The 18349-nt window shown below is 36.0% G+C and overlaps 1 protein-coding gene across 19 annotated transcripts in view; it reads left to right on the plus strand.

Moving 5' to 3' along the window:
- The window catches only part of ROBO2 (roundabout guidance receptor 2), a 1685269-nt gene that overhangs the window by 1497028 nt on the left and 169892 nt on the right, over positions 1-18349 (plus strand). For all 19 annotated transcript variants that reach the window (XM_019839528.2, XM_019839533.2, XM_019839527.2 and 16 more), the window contains 2 exons: positions 8097-8254; positions 11079-11199. In XM_019839528.2, the coding sequence (XP_019695087.1) occupies positions 8097-8254; positions 11079-11199 (279 nt within the window). The remainder of the gene's footprint in view (positions 1-8096; positions 8255-11078; positions 11200-18349) is intronic.

Below are 18349 nucleotides of genomic sequence, written 5' to 3' on the forward strand. Positions count from 1 at the left end.
TTTCTTTTATTCAGAGATTTCACTGAGTTTCAGGTAGAGGGGAAAAAAGATAAAGCAACAGTAGTTTAGAAGTAACTGGCATTCTCGACAAGGAAGGTTGACCTTGACCTTCTTCTCCTTCCAACCCTCATTTCATCAGCAGGGGTGAGATTACTTTGAGACCCTGCCAATAGGTAATAAATAACACATAAATTCCAGGACACCCTTGCACTGTAGGGTGCCCTAATGTGTAATAATCCTTAGACTATTGAGTTTATAACTCATGACATCTGGCAGTTACTTGGCATTGTAATTCATGTTGATCATGCACATCAGAATACACCATGGGAGAGAAATATTGGAGTAATAACCCGTTGATACCGGGACAGGGTGGAATGACAGGAAGATGCTGTCGAGATTGTGTACCTCTGTGAACTATACAGTGTTGGAATGCTGTAAAAACTAATGCCTTCAGATAAGGACTAACAAGGCAGGAGGTGGTGGTAATCTATGGGGATCCACAATGGAGCAGCACATTAATATTTACTTGATAGCACTCTTTATTCCTTTATTCAAATTGACAGATGTAGCTGTACAGCAGTAATGAATCCGGAAGTTAGAATTTAAACATATACTCACGTTTATTTTAAATTTAAATGTGTTCTTAAATAAATGTATTGAATTCCTTTTTTTAACATATCTGCATATATGATATTCAGTACTCTCAAGCTTTTATTTTATTTGGTCTAATAGTGAGGATTAAATGAACAGGAAGAGAAAAGAGAGGAAGTAATGGGAGGTAATGGGCAAAAAGAGCGATGTACAAAGCAGTTGTAACAAGCCTTCCTGGTACCTAAGAGCCTAACTGCTTTGGCTGAAGACTTGAGGCTCATGGGAAATGAAACAGATTGAAAAGCTAGAAGCAGACAGATGGCTATTTGTAATCAGCCTGTAAATATAAATCCTATAAAGATGTTGCGATTATTTGTATGTTTGTTTGTTTGTTTATACTCAAACCTAGATCTAGAGAAAATAGGACGCAGTATTGTAAGCTTCACATAATCAGGTATTTCCCCTTGTTACCATTCTGAAAAACATTACATAATACTTAAAAAAAATGCTAGCCTCTGTAGTTCTGAATTTTAAATTCAATGTGCTATTTTTTTCATTACCCAGAGTTGTAGGCATCTCCGTAACCAAGATTGGAATTACCCCTAAATGGAGCAGGTGCTAGAAGGAAGTTGTTTGGGAATCATAGCAGAATATTTTGAGGGTATCCAGGGGAGGTTTTTCTTCTGAATATAGGAAGGCATTGCCTTGAATGTGTTTAGACTGATACCTGCTGTTCTAGACACCATCCTCCTCCTCACATACTATATTTGGGCACATCTCCAAGATGCTCTCATCCCTTTGAGCTCTCTGTGATTCTGGAGGCATCATTCCCACATGAACATTTTGTGCACGATGGCACTTTAAGGAAGAAAAAAAGGGGAGTTGATTAAACATTAATTAGCTTCAATCCACAACTTCCTCCTAAGCTAATGGATAGAGTTTGCAGATCCCTGTCAAATATCAGATGCTAGGCTTTGCCAAAAATAGGACTTCCAAGTGTTGAAGGTATGCCAACTGCCGGCTCCTTAACTCCAACCAAAGGAAATGATTGCCAGAGGCAGGCCTTGAGTCTGCTGTGGTCAGATGTCACCAGTTTGCAGTGCCACATGTGATCCAAGAGTTTATGAATGATCTCAACACTTGGTCCCCAAGGAGAACATATGCATTACAGAGGTTACAGATACAAATTACAGAGAGCAAGATGTTTCCATGCAATTTCTAAGAATCCTTCAGCAAGTTTTAAACATTAATGGAAAACATTAAGGAAGACTTGGCACTCTTAGCAGGACTTCAAATTATATTGCTGGTGAGGACAGAACAGAGCTAAAAAAAAAAAAGGGAAGAAGAAAGGCTTAGCTAAGAAATCTGGGGCTGGCCATTCCTCTTGTGAATTGTGTGTGTGTGTGTTTTACTCCCTGCAGAATTACCAGGCTTCACAAAATGCTAGAACTTGAAAATGAACAAGTCACAGGGCATCCTTGTTTATTCAGCATGCTCCAGTTCTTATCACTGGTTTATCAGGATCGTTTGCCGACTGAATGTGCTTGCACAGGGAGTCTTAGTAGAGACGGGGGCGGGGGTGGGAGGGTGAGAGCGTCTCAGTTTGGAATTGTCAGCATGCTGCAGGGGTACCAAAGTGCCAGAGTGTCAGCTTGCACAGCAGTAGCAGGACGTCTCCCCACTGAGTCCTTTCTTTCTCATTCCCCTTCTGTGCAGAAGAAACCACTTATGACTTGTCCCCTAGATATCAGATTTTATCATCTATTTAGCTGGTGGCTAGCCTGTCTGTTCTGACTATATTTTGTTTGATCATACCAAGTATAATAAAATAGTTTGTTGTGAATGATGATTCCTCTTTCAGTGTATTTGGTCTTTGAGTCATTGAAACTTCAGAAAAATACAGAATTACTATAGCTTGTCAGTGGGGTCCTTTCAGTTGAAGGGGGGCAGGTCAATTTAAACTGGTCTAAATATGAAAGAAAGGTTGTTTAGATCATGTAACTAGAAAGCCCAGATTTAGCCCAGTCTTCAGGATTTATTGATCCAGATAGGTCCTCAAGAACCCAGATGTTTTCAAGTACGTGGCCTCCGTTTCATCCTCAGACTGGAGCTCCCCCTGGGGTCACAGCCTGGCTGTCAACAGCAGCCATTTAGTACAGCAGGAAGAGATAGTGTTCTTTCCTCAGAGGTAGAAGACCTAAGCTTCAGTCTGGTTGGCATTACACCTGCCCATTCCCTGTGATGATATAGGCAGTGGTGGGGCTGGTAGTGGTAGTGGTAGAAATAGGGAAACAATATACACCAGCTGTAGGAATGGCTAGCATATTTTTTCTAGTCCATTATAATACCGATAGTATAATTTGTTCTAACAGTTTTACTAGTTGACATAAATCTGTTGTGTCTTTGAGGAATTGATTTCTGACCTTGAACTGACTGGATTTTATTTTAGATATTTCTGGGCTTATCGGTAGGCAATTCAAGTATTCTGTCTCTTAAATCCACCCAGCTTAAACTGTTCTTCCTAAACAACATTTTAAAATCAAGTTAAAATATTTTGGTTTGTTTAATGTAATAAGGAAAAGACTACAACACACCCCTTGGAGAGGAGTTCATCGATTCAACCTGTCAAGAACACTCGATGAGCTCTTCTGATGCCCTGCAAGATGGGAGCCTGTTGGAGGCTTACCTAGTCCAGTGTGAGAATAGAAGGAAAAACTTTTCAGATGACTAAGTCAGAGGCTGACCCTGAAGGAACAGTATACATTTGAAGGGAGGAACAGGAAAAAGTAAAGAAACAAAGGGCTATCTGGGGGAGATTTTCAACCCAACAGACCACCATATGCTAATGTACATTGATAATTAGACGTTCCTCTGTATGTTTTCTACCGAGAAGTCTTGAGCCACACAGCTGTGACAGTTTCTGGGCACATACAGAGAGAAACCCTGCTGGCAAAGAAACCTTGTTATCAGTATTGCTCTGAGCTGCTATCAGTTTCTACTGCTGCTAACAATGCTTTTAATTATAATTTCTTTTTAGATTACCTTTCTCATGATCAATTTAGTTTGTTGCAGGTGATGTTTTTTATCCAATGGTGTGTATGAACACTTTCATCAGTAATTTCTCTACGCTCTGTATTTCTAATAACTACTTAGAAGCATGCATACATTGTAATTCAGAAATACATCTTTTGCTCTCTTAATTATGTAGCCTCATCTCATTGTCATTGCTAGTTTATCTTAATAAACTAAGATGGAAATGCCTGAGTCATGATTTGCTTTGTCTATGTTGACAAAATAGAAAATAAAAATGTAAAAAAATATATAAAATATAAAATACTTTATAAAACATATAAAGATATAAAATATATGTCTTTAAAATTCTTGACAGCTGTTGATTTAGGACAGAAGGGAGAGGACCTGGTGAGTGAAAGAAGGTGGTATGAGGAAACAGGAGCCAAAGATATAAGCTGTAAAGGCACAACTAGATCTAAAACTCTTTCAGGCCATTATATTAGTTACCTATTTTTGTGCAACAAACTACAAGACTCAGTGACTTAAAATAACATACATTTATTCTCCATCTGTGGATCAGGAACCCAGATATATCTTAGTCGTCTGCTCTAAGGATCTCTCACAAAGCTGCAGTGAGGTGTTGGTTAGGGCTGTGTTATCATGTGAAAGCTCGATTGAGGAAGCTTGTTGGACTGAAAGCCTCACTCAGTTCCTTGCTTGCTGTTGCCTAGAAGCTGCCTTTAGATTGTTGTCAAATGGACCTCTTCTTTGAGCAAAAAGGTATCTTACATGATCAAGGAATTCCATGAAGGAAGAAAGGGAGTGACAGAGAAAAGAGCTAGAGAAAGTAAGAAAGATGAAAGTTATCATCACTTATAACCCAATATTGGAGATGATATTCCATAAGTTTACAATAACCTATTCATTAAAGGCAAGTCACTAGGTCCAGCCCACAGAACAGGCAAGGGGATTACACATGAAAATAAATGCCAGGAGGGAGGGATATTAAAGAAAAAGCCTACCACAGGCATTATCATGTCATGCTTGTTTCGTATTTCTTCACCATTTTATAGGACAGTGCCAAGTCCCTTGTTGTGTTTATTATGTTCCTGGAGAATTGAATTAATTTGTTGCAAATCTTTATGTCATGACTAAGAACTATATTTTATCAAACACACAGTAATTCAAAACTTTCTGATCTTCCAGAATAACTTCCTAAGTCACAGTGCATGTCAATGTAAAAAGAATGCAAATCTAACCCAGATTATGAGTACCTGGGTGTACTCTCATTTATGGTTTTCAGCTTATATACAGAAATGAATATTTGGGTTCTAGCCAATTAGATCCCCCCCAACAGTCCCGGGGATTTGAACCTTTGTATCTAAATTTAGCTCCACAAACAAATGCTATATCAAAACTGCACCTATTTGTATTTTTTTTTCTTTAAAGCATAATTTATCACTATCCACTAAGCTTTTGTCATTGTAACCAGATTATTTTCTCAGTTAATCAGGTTTATTTACTTTATTTTGTTTCACTCTACATAAAGAACTGTTTGGAGCTTTAGTTATTACACATATTGCTGTGTGCCCTTGCTTTGGCTTATTTGTCAAGCCACATCAAAAATGTAGCCCTCAATTCTTTCTACAATAGGGGCTTAAAGAGAAAAAATATAGAGTTAATTTGGATTTGCTTTGCTTTCCTACATTTACAAGACCATTTTACTTCCTTTCACCTCACATGCATGAATTCTTTACTGCAAAGAACACTTTCTTTTCTTTATCACCTGCAATAAAGTGTAGGGCAAAATCCAAGACAGAAATGAATAACTGGCATAAAAATTGGAAATAATAAATATTATTTCATTTTATTTTGCTAATATTAATGAATGGATATCAAAACCTCCGAAACATGTAAGCAAATATCAGAACATACTTAACCTTTGGTATGGTTTGAGAAGAGTAAAAATGACTTCACTTTTCCCTAAGAGTAAGTTTTCTACATTCTATGCTAGGACCTGGTGTAAAGGATATGTTTCTCTTGAATGTTTTATTGAGACAGAGAAGAAACACATTTTATTACCCCAAAGATTTAAGGTAAAAGAAATGGTATCACTAAGCAAAAAATGAATTAACTGGATGCTCCAAAAACCCCAAAGAGCATTTTACAAGTTGAAGAGGGTACAGTACCAATTATACTATTATATCACCCTACTCTCTGGGTGAATAGCCTGAAAGCCTAAAATTACAGTTGATGTTAGATTTCTTGGCTTCATTTGCAAATTGGAGTCATTTTCTTTTTGTGAAAGCCATAAACACATGTTACATTGTTTAAGAGTAGCAGTCCTTAGTTTGTTATGATATTTTTCTCCTTTTTGTCCTCCATGTCAAAGGACCTTTTTTTTTTTCCTTTCTTAATTTGGCTTGTTGCAAATTGATGTAACACTGTGTTTCTGAATGATTTGCAATGGCCTTAAGTACCATCTGAGCAGAGGCTTTTTGGCGTGTCATTTGTTAGGGGACCAGTTCTAGAGAAGGTCCTTCAACTGGCCAGATGTGTCATTTTGGAACAGATTGAGGGCCTGCCAAAACACCATTTGTTGCCAGTACTGGATATTGTAGGGGTGCTCACCACTCTGTTACCATATTTTTGCATGTCTTAACATTGCATAAATAGGCAGCTGTTCTGTATTTAGAATATAAATGAGTCACCAGCTTGCTTTCCCAGGAGGATTTACCTGCAAAAGGGAACCACAGTGTTAACCCCTTCCCATCCCCCTGCCTGAATGTCCCATTAAATGCACTCTTCTCTCAGCCCATTCAGAAGCAAATCCTATGCATATAAATCACACCTCTCTTGCCAGTGAACAAGAGAACCAAAAATGTGCCGTTCACCATGCTAAAATGGAACACATTTCCTTAGCAGCAAAGGCAGTAAATTAATCAGCTTATAAGCTGAGAGTGAGCAATTTGTGCTGAATTCTTTCTTACTGTTCCTTCAATAAGGAGACAAGTTTCTCTAATCTCTAAAAGGGCCATGACTTCATTAAGATGGAAAACCGTGTTAAAGGATGTGTCGCAAGAGAAAAGAGAAGAAAAGCCCTAAAAGTCACTCAGTTGTCTCTCTGGAGCTATTTTCAGGCCAGGGATTTTTTATTTATTTGTAGAATGACAATTAACCTAGAGACTTTGCCCAAAAAGGAGCAGAGTGCTAAAGTGGGTCTCATTATAGGACACCAAAGGCAGTTGGTTTGACCTAATCCACATTTGTAACAGATGATTTACATAACAGACTAGCAGAATCTACCTAATTTTGATTTCAAATAGCTTAACCAATTTACATATATATATATATATATATATACATATATATATATATGCATAGGTATAATGCACTGTATGTGCATATGTTTGTTTTGTGTGTGTGTTGTGTGTGTTGCCTTTAGATATACTTAGGAAACAAAGTTGTCATTGTTGGAATATAAAAGAATAGGAAAGTCAAGGCAGCTAGACAAAGCAAAGGCTGTTGAAGTATATGGTATATTCCTGGTCTGAACTACTTTTTTGAATGTTTATCCTAAAATAGACATGGCCCTTATTTGCTAAAGAAACCCAGCATCCTGCAATCTGATAGGGCCAAGTCATTTCTCCAGGCTTTTCATCCTGCCAGCAGAAGAAATGCACACACAGATAGATAGGTGACATTTGGAGAGCCAGGCATGCCAGATTTTCGGAGGTTACAATGGAGGTCCAACCTGCTGTTCTCCTAATGAAAGGAGGGGAAATTCAGACTGGCCAAACTGCTATAAGGGATATCTCTGCTCTGAATGTCACGCTGCCCAGATGTCGCTTGGCAGGTGGAGAAGCAGAGAGAATGAAAATGTAGCCCTGTGTATGTGGGTGCTAGTGCGTTGCAGGGTGAACAATGAGTCTATCTTCTGAAGTGTAATGAAAACAGTGTAGATCTTGTCCATATTCATGTCATGAGAAAATGCATTCTCAAAAAGTCCTCACTCCACTTCCCCTCCCAGACTGACATACATATGTGCTCACAGACCATGTGCACATGACCTGTTTTGGGCTTTTAAGTCTAACTTGACAATTTACGTGTTTATTTTAATGCATTTGTATACATATGTGTATATATGTTTTTTCTTTATAGAAAGTAGGATCATACTGCATAAAAAATATTGTACCTTGAATATTTAATCTCAAAACTATATCACAAGTATTTCTTTTCTTATTTTCCTTAGGCTTTTCTTATTTTTAAATTAGATTTATAGCAAAGGTACATGATTCCATAGTCAGCCATTTCCCTGTTGAACATTTAGGTTGACCCTAGAATATTTTTAAATGGACATGGCTATGTTCTCAGTAAATATTCAACGTTTATTAAAATGAAGTAAGTAAGATTTGAAGTTACTTTTTGCAAGAGAAAGCTAAAGTTGCTGTCATTGAATTTTCTTTCAAAAACATTGAATTATTTTTCTTCAGTGTTACGAGATGACTTCCGGCAAAATCCCACAGATGTTGTAGTGGCAGCTGGAGAGCCCGCAATCCTGGAGTGCCAACCTCCCAGGGGACATCCAGAACCCACCATCTACTGGAAAAAAGACAAAGTTCGAATTGATGACAAGGAAGAAAGAATAAGTGTGAGTTAAATTAAAATTAATTCCTACAGAGATTGAATATCAAGTCTTAAAATGGATCATTTTATTTTTGTTATTGTTAATAAAATTGTAGAATAGCATCGAATGCTGATTACCATTTAGACTGCATTGAAAGGACTGAAAAGGAGTAACCCAAACAAAAAAACTTTAGGATGAGTCTTCAAAGAGACAGAAATTAAACAACTCAGGTATAGATGATATAGTAATAATTGCACCCATCTGAATATGTAAATATGTCTTTGCAGTACAATATTGATGACTTAGGTTTTTTAACATCTCAAATACATACATCATTGCACTACAATATTGATGACTTGGTTTATTTTAATATCTCAAATACAGTTATTGATCATGCTGTACATGAATGATAAAGGTTAGATGATGGCTGTGAAACAAATTACCTAGAACATTTCTTTTTACACCATTTTCAGAATTATAAGAGAAAATGATTCGAGGTGATAGGTCCTTCCAGCACCTTTTCCAATTTTTCAGTGTTTATAACTAAAATTTTATACATGAATTCATTTAAAAGTTTAGGAGGTATGAAGTAAAATCAAAGTAAACATGACTTTTATGGTTCCGCAGTTTAGCTCTTGCAGAAAAATAGTCTGCTTTCAAGGGAAATTGGTGATTAGGTTAATCACAATTAATATTCAAAACAAAACACCCAGAACATTGTAAAGAGGTAGAAAAGGGGAAAGACATGCAATTATTTTATGGTTTTGTGGAATCCACTCAACTTTTGTTTATGACACTTATGGGAACCAGTCCACTGAAACAGTAGAAATGCCTCAAACTTCTGAGGTTATTCCTAATACAATGTTTATATTTAATACAATTATTGAGAATAAATATACTTTATTTAAAATAATGTCCATTTCTCTGAGTAAATGTGACATTTCTGTCAAAAATCCATATAGTCTAGGTGTCTATTTAAAAATATCTTGTAAATGAGGATTTTTTTTTTTACATGCACACTATGGTTACACAATAACACAGAACTGGACAGGCCATATAGAGGATCACAATATATATTCCTATGATTCTGGCTTAAACTCTTGACAGCATGAGGATCTGCATTACTGGGGGCACTTTGGCTCTCTATGGTCTGTGTTTGGGTACCAAACATGAAAATGTGTTCCTGGTGACAGAGTTAAATCAATGTGGAAGGGTTTCTAGTTCATGTTTGCGTCATTTACCTTTCCCTTTGTACAAACCACCACAAAATACAGAGACTTATGATAACCATTTTATTTAGACTGTTTTGTGGGTAAGATGACAATTCTTCATTCTGTTCCAGATTGGCTGATCTTTGCTAGGTTTTTTCATGCTTCTGTGGCTTGTTTAAAAGATGTGCTGGCAGCCAGATGATCTAGGATAACCTTACTCACATGTCTGGCAATTGACTTACACCCAGTTGGGCATCTTCGTTCTTCTCTTGGCCTATAATTTTCCAGCAGGCCTGCTCAGACTGGTTCCCATAGTGGTCTCAAGATTCCAGCTGCAGCAAGGAAACATAAGTCTCAATGTGCTAGCACTTGCCTTCTATTGAAACATTTCTTTAGTTTCATCTGTCAAATCAAGTAATTTTTTTGCCAAACTCAGCTTCAGGGGGAGGAGGAGTGGCCTCCATGGACATTTTTATAACTTATAGTTTATTATACTCCACTGTACCTAATTAAGAACAGGTTGATGGTCTTTTTGTCCCATGGAAAAACAAATTTGAAAGTCCTTTTTTTGTGACATGACAAGTTTTAGAGCCTGAAATATCTCTGATGAGAACATGCCTATGTGGATTTTGTTTGCCTAGGAGATAAAAATTGCCAGAGGAAACCAGCATGTTCTTATCTCATATCTCTTTAAGAACACTCGGCCATTGTGATGTTAAGATCATTGAATTATATAAATACAAAGAAACAAAATTGGAAAAGAAGCTATGAGTTGCTGATACACTTACTAAAAACCTAATTCTGCTTCAATATCCTTTTTAACAAATAGACATTTTAACATTTTCATTAGTTTATTCAGTCAATAAATGTGTCTCATTTAGGAAACATTTAGGGAACACATTTTAGAAGCCGATGATTTGTACCAACTCATACTCATTATTAAAAAATGTATTTATTTTTATCCCCCCCGCCCTCTTCTTCAAAAATTATTTCATAAATACAGCTAAGGTAAGACATAAATAGTTAATGCTAACAACTGAAATGTAAGCTCCATGAAAGCAAAGGTTTTTTATTATTTGGTTTCCTAGTGAACTTCAAGTGCCTAGAACACTGCGGAACCCATAGAGGTACTCGGTAAATGCTTGTTGAATCACTCTGGGTCCGTTGGATTCCATTATATTACCAAAAGCAGGTATTTAGTACTTCTTTCTGATAACAAATTATCAATAGCAATTCATTCAACCTACTTCAGAGTGAAGATTAACCATTAAGATTTAAGAAGCACTCACAAGACTCAAAATAGGACCAGATGAGAGAAAGAATGAAACACATTTTCTAGAAAGGGAATATGGAGGTTAATCCTGAAGGAGAATTTAAGAGAAGAAAAGACACATGCCAAAATACTGGGAAAGTTTTCTGTCTTAGACACTGAGCTATTTCCTTGAGGGAAAAAAAATGTTGTGCTTAAATATTCAAAATGATTTATTTGTCACCTTCCCTTTGCTGTTTATTTTCCTTTCCATTTCCTCCCTCCCTTTCTTCCTTCCTTCCTTTCTCTCTCTCTTTTTTCTCCTTTCTTTCCTTCTTTCTCTTTCTCTTCTTTCTTTCTTTCTTTTTTTTTTTTTAATTTTTAACAGATTCGTGGTGGAAAACTGATGATCTCCAACACTAGGAAAAGCGATGCAGGGATGTATACCTGTGTTGGCACCAATATGGTGGGAGAAAGAGACAGTGATCCAGCAGAACTGACTGTCTTTGGTAAAGCTCTCTTTTAAATTATAAATTGCTATTTATATATACTTTTCCTTAGATTGTAAATATGTTTTAATACTAAACATCAGGACATAGAAGGACAGTTGCTTATGACTTATGGTGAGTAGTGAAGGACTCGATTTATCTTGGTTTCTGGTTCTATCCATCAGATGAAATCTGTGATATGAAGAAAATTAGAACTTTTGAAACAATAATTCATTTACTTTTATTCATATATATTTATAGGATTTTCCCTTTCATCAGAATGTAAAAAAAATTCATCTTTCTCAAATTCTGTTTGAGATATATCCATCTAAAGTTTATCCACTGTGATGTATTTATTAAGTATCTTTTATGGGTAAGACACGGGGTAAGTTTTTGTTTTTTTGGTTTTTTTTTTAGTGTAGTGCAAATACATTTCACTTGTCTTCTGCTTTAAAAATTTCAAATTTAGATATTTGAAGTTTTAGCTTATGATACAAAAAAAAAAACAAAACTAGCCAGCTACACACGCACACACACATATAAATATAAACAATCAAAATTAGGAAAAAAACAAACCAACCATAAACTCTCTTGCTAATGCAGGCAGGCTGGGTCCAAGATCCCAGGAGAGAGTCCCGAGGACCATCCAAAAGGATCCTTGGCTTCACACAGGGTAGAAATCAAATGTGAGCCAGAGTAAGTGAAAATAGCATTTATTGAATAGTATACATGACAGAGAATAGCAGACAGAGTGGGAGACTCTGAAGGAAAGAAGAATGAGTTTTGTTTGTTGCTTGAGACTAGCAGTTTATATTCAAAAGGGTCTAAGGGTCCAGGAATCCAGGGTAGGGTCCAATCAAAGGCAAGTGTCAAGTGAACAATAGGTCTTACTCCATAAATCACAGAAGGGGTGGTATTAATGCCAGTGTCAGCTGAAGTTTGTTTGAAGCTAACGTCCTGGAATGTGTTTGGGATCTGGCTTTTCTTAGGTGTTAACAGGTGTTTGGGCCCTAAGACAAAACTCAGAGAAGGATTAACTTTCTTGCTTCCCCCTTGAAGTGGGAACAGAGCTTCCTTGGCTTACTCAGAGGCAAAATATGGAGCATGAGTACATGGGGCCCAGCAGAAAAACAGCAGAGATGGAGTTTTTTGTAAACTTTGTAAATGGAGTGCCATCAGCTTCCCTACCTCATTGCTATGATATTCATGTTTCTTCAGATTTCAGAACCAAGGGACTCTTTAGCAGAGTAATATAGGTTAAAACTTGATTAGATCTGTATCAGAGAAATTGTGGGCAAAGCATTAGGAAAGAGAAAATTGGGTCGAATAAAGACAGCACAGTAAACAAAAAAGGAAAATGCTTACAGGGCAGCTGTGAAAAATTGAAAAAGAAATAAAATTACAGAAAATCAGGGAAAGTAGGGATCCTAAAGATATTGGAAAATGAAATATTCCTTCAGAAGTCACTGAAATCCCACTTAAGTCTGTGTATGGATATTTGTCTATACGTACGCACATAAGTATACATGTATATATACATGCACATGTATATGTATGTATGCATGTGTGTGTCTATCTATCTGTAGCTTAAAAATATTTGACTATTGTTGATATTGTGTGATTTTTTTAAAACATAGGAGATAAGTGTGATTTTTAAGTTATTTTTCGTGCCAGCAAAATAATCTTCTGGTTTAATGAATTAGAGTAAGATCTTACTGCTGGTCATTATAACATGTTTGAGCGAAGCATCAGAATTCTGCATACATTCCAAAAGAAACTGCTTTTGTAGTTTGAGATGTGCCATCCCATGGTGTTATCGGAGCGCCCCAAAGCAAAATAGCCATGTTATGATTTCCATTACATTTAAAGCATTAAGGTGTGCTTTATGAGTGTGTACCTGAGAACAGGCCTCTCTTTTCAATCACGCTGAGTACCGAGTAATCTCTGGTAATACTCCGTATGGATACTAAGCAGCTTGAAGTCCCAAATGACCAAACCAGGAGAAAGTCCATAATTCATTAAAGGAATTGAATAGTAAAAATAAAATTGCTCAAAGTATGCATGTAAATTTCTGTCCCGCAGAGCTCAGGCAAGTATTAGTTTGCCCTTCAATTTCATGCAGTCAGCTATAAGAGTCTCAAAATGTGCTTCACTCCATAATGAATAAAATACAGTTTTTTCCTGGTAAGATATGAAATTAGTGGTCACTGAACATTAGCATTGAAAACCCACACGTACAGCTGTTCTATTTAAAGAAGCACTCATTACTATTTTTCTGTAACTGCCACAAGCTTTGGAAGAGAAAAATGTTGCATTCCAAAAGTACATACTGCCTTCGAAAGGAAATTGAAAGGGTTTAATGTCATTACCAAAGCAATTAGACTTACCAAAATGTGACTGTGTTATGAAATATTTACCTCATGTTCCCTAAAGACATGATGGGATATATAGGAGGTCCTTAGACATGTCAGGAGTTACAGGGGAACTTCTAAATTATTTTGAAAATAGCCATAAAGTAAAGAGATTGGATTTGTCTAGGGGCAGTACCTCTGGAAGAATTGATTTAAGAAACTAAGAACATTTATCTGATGGTGTAAACTAGTCAGAACTGACCTGGGGGTTATAAGTACAGTATTAAGTTGAAGGAAAAACTAAAATTCCATTATTGATAAGAAAACATCATCTGAACCCAGAAATAAAACATAACAACGGTAGTGATTGTCCAAATCAAGGATGTGACAAGGATTGCCTGAGAGAGGCACTTTGTTCAATTCTTAGAGAAAATAAGCAGTGTCCTATGTATAATGGGGAATTCTTTATTTTATTTGGGTGCTTTTGTATCCATACACATTTTCTAATAAACCTCTTTATATTTCATCATTGTTAGATATTATTATTTCTAACCTAGGGTTTATAAAAGTATAACTGGGTACATTTTCCCCCTCCCCACTCTCAATTTTATTTTCATGTAGCAGCAATTCTGCTTAAAAAGAAAAAAAAAAATTGGCTACTGTGACCACTCTGTAGCTACAGAAGATTTTAAATGTTCTTTGAAACTCGATCTTTACTCTAAGGTATGTTATACCCAGGGGCACCTGGGTGGCTCAGTCGGTTAAGCACCCAACTTCGGCCCAGGTCATTGATCTCGCAGTCCGTGGGTTCAAGCCCCCCATCAGGCTCTGTGCTGACAGCTCAGAGCCTGGAGCCTGCTTCAGATTCTGTGTCTCCCTCTCTCTCTGCCCCTCCCCCACTCACACTCTGTCTCTCTCTGTCTCTGAAAAAAATGAATAAATGTTAAAAAAAAATTTAAGCATGTTATACACAAAAAGTAATTGATGGTATTAATTGCTCAAAACGTATAATTCTAATTCACTTGTAAATGGCAAGAAAAACAGTGAAAGGAATAACAGGTCTTTGGTATCCAACAGCCATCCACAAGTATTTTGATTCTTTAGTGTGTGGGCTTGGACTTAGAAGTTGTTTAGTTTGAACATTTCAGTTTGTCTTGTAAAAATCTGCTATTTAGACAAACACATGATCAGTGTAACTTAATTTTCAAAATGTTACTATTCCATACTCCACGAATCATTTATTCTATTTGTTTTTCTTTAATAGATGTTGGTCATAAATAACAGCTTAGTTAAGTGGGCAGTACCAAATATAAAATTAAGAAGTAGGCATCAAAGTGTGAATGGACACTAAAATCTATGGCACAGTCTAGATGCCTTCAAAAAGAATACTCCCTAGCACTTTATGTATATTAATTAAGTTCTAAAGATCCTGCTGTCAGAGAAACTAGAATTGAATTTCTAATTATGGGTAGGTTTGGGATATCTGTTATCCAAAATTTCACTGTCACTTAAAATGATATAAATTTTTCCAAATGATTTTTAAATGCTTATCAAAGTAATCCATGAAAATACATTTTATGTTACACTACTAATAGACATTAGAAATATTACCAAACTTATAATGAAATACAAAAATAACTAGCCCCACCCCTCCTTCCAGTACACACTCGCACAAACACACACACGCACACACATACACACACACAGTCCTCATCTTTGAACTTAACTACAAGCCTGTTTTATGTTTTCTTCTGGGATTTATTTCTATATTTCTAAATATATCCCTATTCTGCAGTTTTATACATTATTTTGACTTCCTATTTGGAAGATGATGATTTGACCCATTTATATCCCCTTCTCTTCCTTCTCACCCTACTTCCCCTTCTTTCTTTCCTTCAGTATATAGACTTTAGAAACATGGGTTGTATTAAGATTCCGAATTTGAGTGGTTAGAACCATGTAAATATGGACTGTGAGCAAATGTTACACTATTATGATGGCATTTCTTTTCTGGCACTTATTTGTTCTTCAAATTAACAATAAAGCCATTTTTTCCTTTTAGTTATGTTTGTCTACCCCTGTCATGAACTCTTGCAATCTCTAACAGAAGGTTTAAAATCCTCTAAATTCTACTTAGCTCTTAAGTTCGTCTTTGCTACTGCCTTCCTGGAGGCCTTAGACTTCCTGCCAATCTAACTAGGCTGGATGCTGTTCAGATCTACTCCAGAATTTCATCCTGACGTTTACTCCCCTTTTCTCTCATGCTGGATTTCCTGTTTGTTGCATCCTGTATTTGTTTCTTTCCTGGTTAACTCCTATATCAGAACAGTGTTTCTCTCCTGCTTTCTATTTGACTGGAGCCTAGAATAAATTTCAGGGTAAAAAGCATGTATTCTATCTGAAACTTAATTGATACTATGGCTGGTTATAAAATGTAGTTAAAAAAACAGAAACAAAAACAAAAAACTTTGACTATAATACTAAAATCTCTCCTCCAAAATCATTCAGCTTTACTGTTGCTTTGGGAATTCTACTGTGCTTCTGACTCCTATGTGATCTTTCTTTCTTTCTTTTGTTCTTTCTTTCTTTCTTTCTTTCTTTCTTTCTTTCTTTCTTTCTTTCTTTCCTCTTTCCAGTTTTAGTGCTATATCATTATTCCAGTGTTCTAAAATGTTTCAATACTATGCCTTGGTTTGCCACTTTTTTCCCTTTACTTGGTGAACAATTTCATAATTGTTAATTACTAAACAATTTAGTGAATTATCCTTTCCCATAATTTTTATTCAGTTTATATGTCAAATATATATTTATTAATTAGATGTGAAACCTCCCAGGTCTTTCTTTTCTCTCATTCTTCCTCATTTATCATATTCTGTTCTTGTTTCATGGATAGTTTAAATTCTCTTGTGTCACAGGATTTTAATAACTCTTTTTTTTTCAAATAAAACTTTCTTGTGATGCTTCCTGCTTCATTTTTTTCTGACTCCCTCCCCACTTCCTTTTCTCCCTTGTTCTGTCTTTTACACTGGAGGCTTTCTTCAAATAGCAAGTGATCTACTGTTGTTCATTCATATTTAATAGCTGCTCACTAAAAAGACTATTAGAAACTCTGTGTCAACTGATGGCTTTCACTGTACAATGATCAGATTGGGAAGTAGCCATTCATTGGCAATGAGGACAGAATTTAGGGCTGTTGATGTTGATTTTCAGTTATTAGATTAGAGATTTTAGGTGGTGGCCTGACTGTATTTGAGATACCAGTAGGCAAAGCTATTAGAGAAGATATCTTAGAGCCAAACCATAAGAAATATCTAAGTTTTATTGATATCCTGGGGCCTTCACTTAAGAATTCCAAATATAAGGCATTATTAAAATTAAGACTGTTATTGAAAGCTATCTTTTAAATAATATTTGCTTGCAAACTTTAAAACAGCAAAACATTTCTTATTCATTTTCTCATTTAACAAACATCCCTTGAGCACCTCCCATGTGCCAAACCCTGTTTAAATGATTTAATATAGTAGTAAGATGAATAGACCTTTTACATCACATTATCAACAATAACATGAAACTTTGCCTCTAAAATATGGTGAGAGAAGCATTTTTTCCCCTCTGAAAACATTTACCTATGTTTGTCTTTACTTCACAGGATGACTTCTCTCAGACAAAGAAAATTCTTGGCAAGAAAAAAAAATAATACAGCCAGGATTTATATAATCACATTCAGACAGTCTGATCATTATCATCCAGTCTGTTTTGGAAGGGCACAATAATTCACATTCAATGGCTATCATAACTCTGTCCCCTCATGCATACCCAGTAAAATAAAAAGAGACATACTAAGGCTAGCCATCTGACTTCCCAGGTTAATAGACACTATAGCTTGGCAAGTACTTCCAGGTCAGCTGAAGTTAAGATAAGGTTTACAAGCAGTGGTTACCTCTGCTGTCCTTTTATTTCATGCCTTTGGTCTTATAGGACCTTAAGGACTTACCTATGTGATTATTGCTATAACACCAGTTTCATAATGTCAAGCAAAGATTATTTAAAAAATTGTTAAGATTATCCTAGTAAGAGCTGTCATGACACAGCCATTGCCAATTTTACAGCCATATTCAATGCAGTTGAAAAGAGAAACTTGTTCAGTGAGGATTTAATTTCTTTCACTGTAGCATGTAAATAAGAAACTTAAGAGATATTATGCAACCCCATTTCAGATTTATTGTAATTTGTATTAATTTGAACATTTTGTTTTCTCAACTCTATTGGCATAACTACAGTGAGACTTGGCATTTGATTTTATTATAGCCACACACAGTTGGATTTTCCAGAATGCCAATTTGAAACTAAATTGACCTGACTACTTGAGAGCTGTACTTTACATAGTACCACACTGCCAAACAACACTACTGTCTCAAGAGAGATTAACCTTGTAAGCAAGTTATGCAGGTGATTCAAATCCAGTTAATCTCACATAAAAAAAAATGTTAATTGCATTGGCAAAGACATTGCCTTTGATCACTCCAAGGCTATATAATTAGGGATCAGGCCATTCAGAGGGACTCTAATCTAATTGATAAGCAGTTAGGAAACAGCCCTTGAGATTTTTCCGGAGTTTTCAATATGTGATCAGACATAAGGTGATAACATGGAAAAATCAGTGACCTTATTTACATGCCTCAAAATGAATTTTTCTCATTATTTAGTAGTTCAGGATGTTTCATATATATTTGATTGTGTAAAGTTTCATGGGGTACAAACTCCTGGGGCGTTAATGGGTATCAAATGGGATTACTTACAATTTACCATCTAATCCTTGT

The sequence above is a fragment of the Felis catus genome, chromosome C2, assembly GCF_018350175.1.
Source record: "Felis catus isolate Fca126 chromosome C2, F.catus_Fca126_mat1.0, whole genome shotgun sequence".
In the NCBI taxonomy this organism is placed as follows: Eukaryota; Metazoa; Chordata; class Mammalia; order Carnivora; family Felidae; genus Felis; species Felis catus.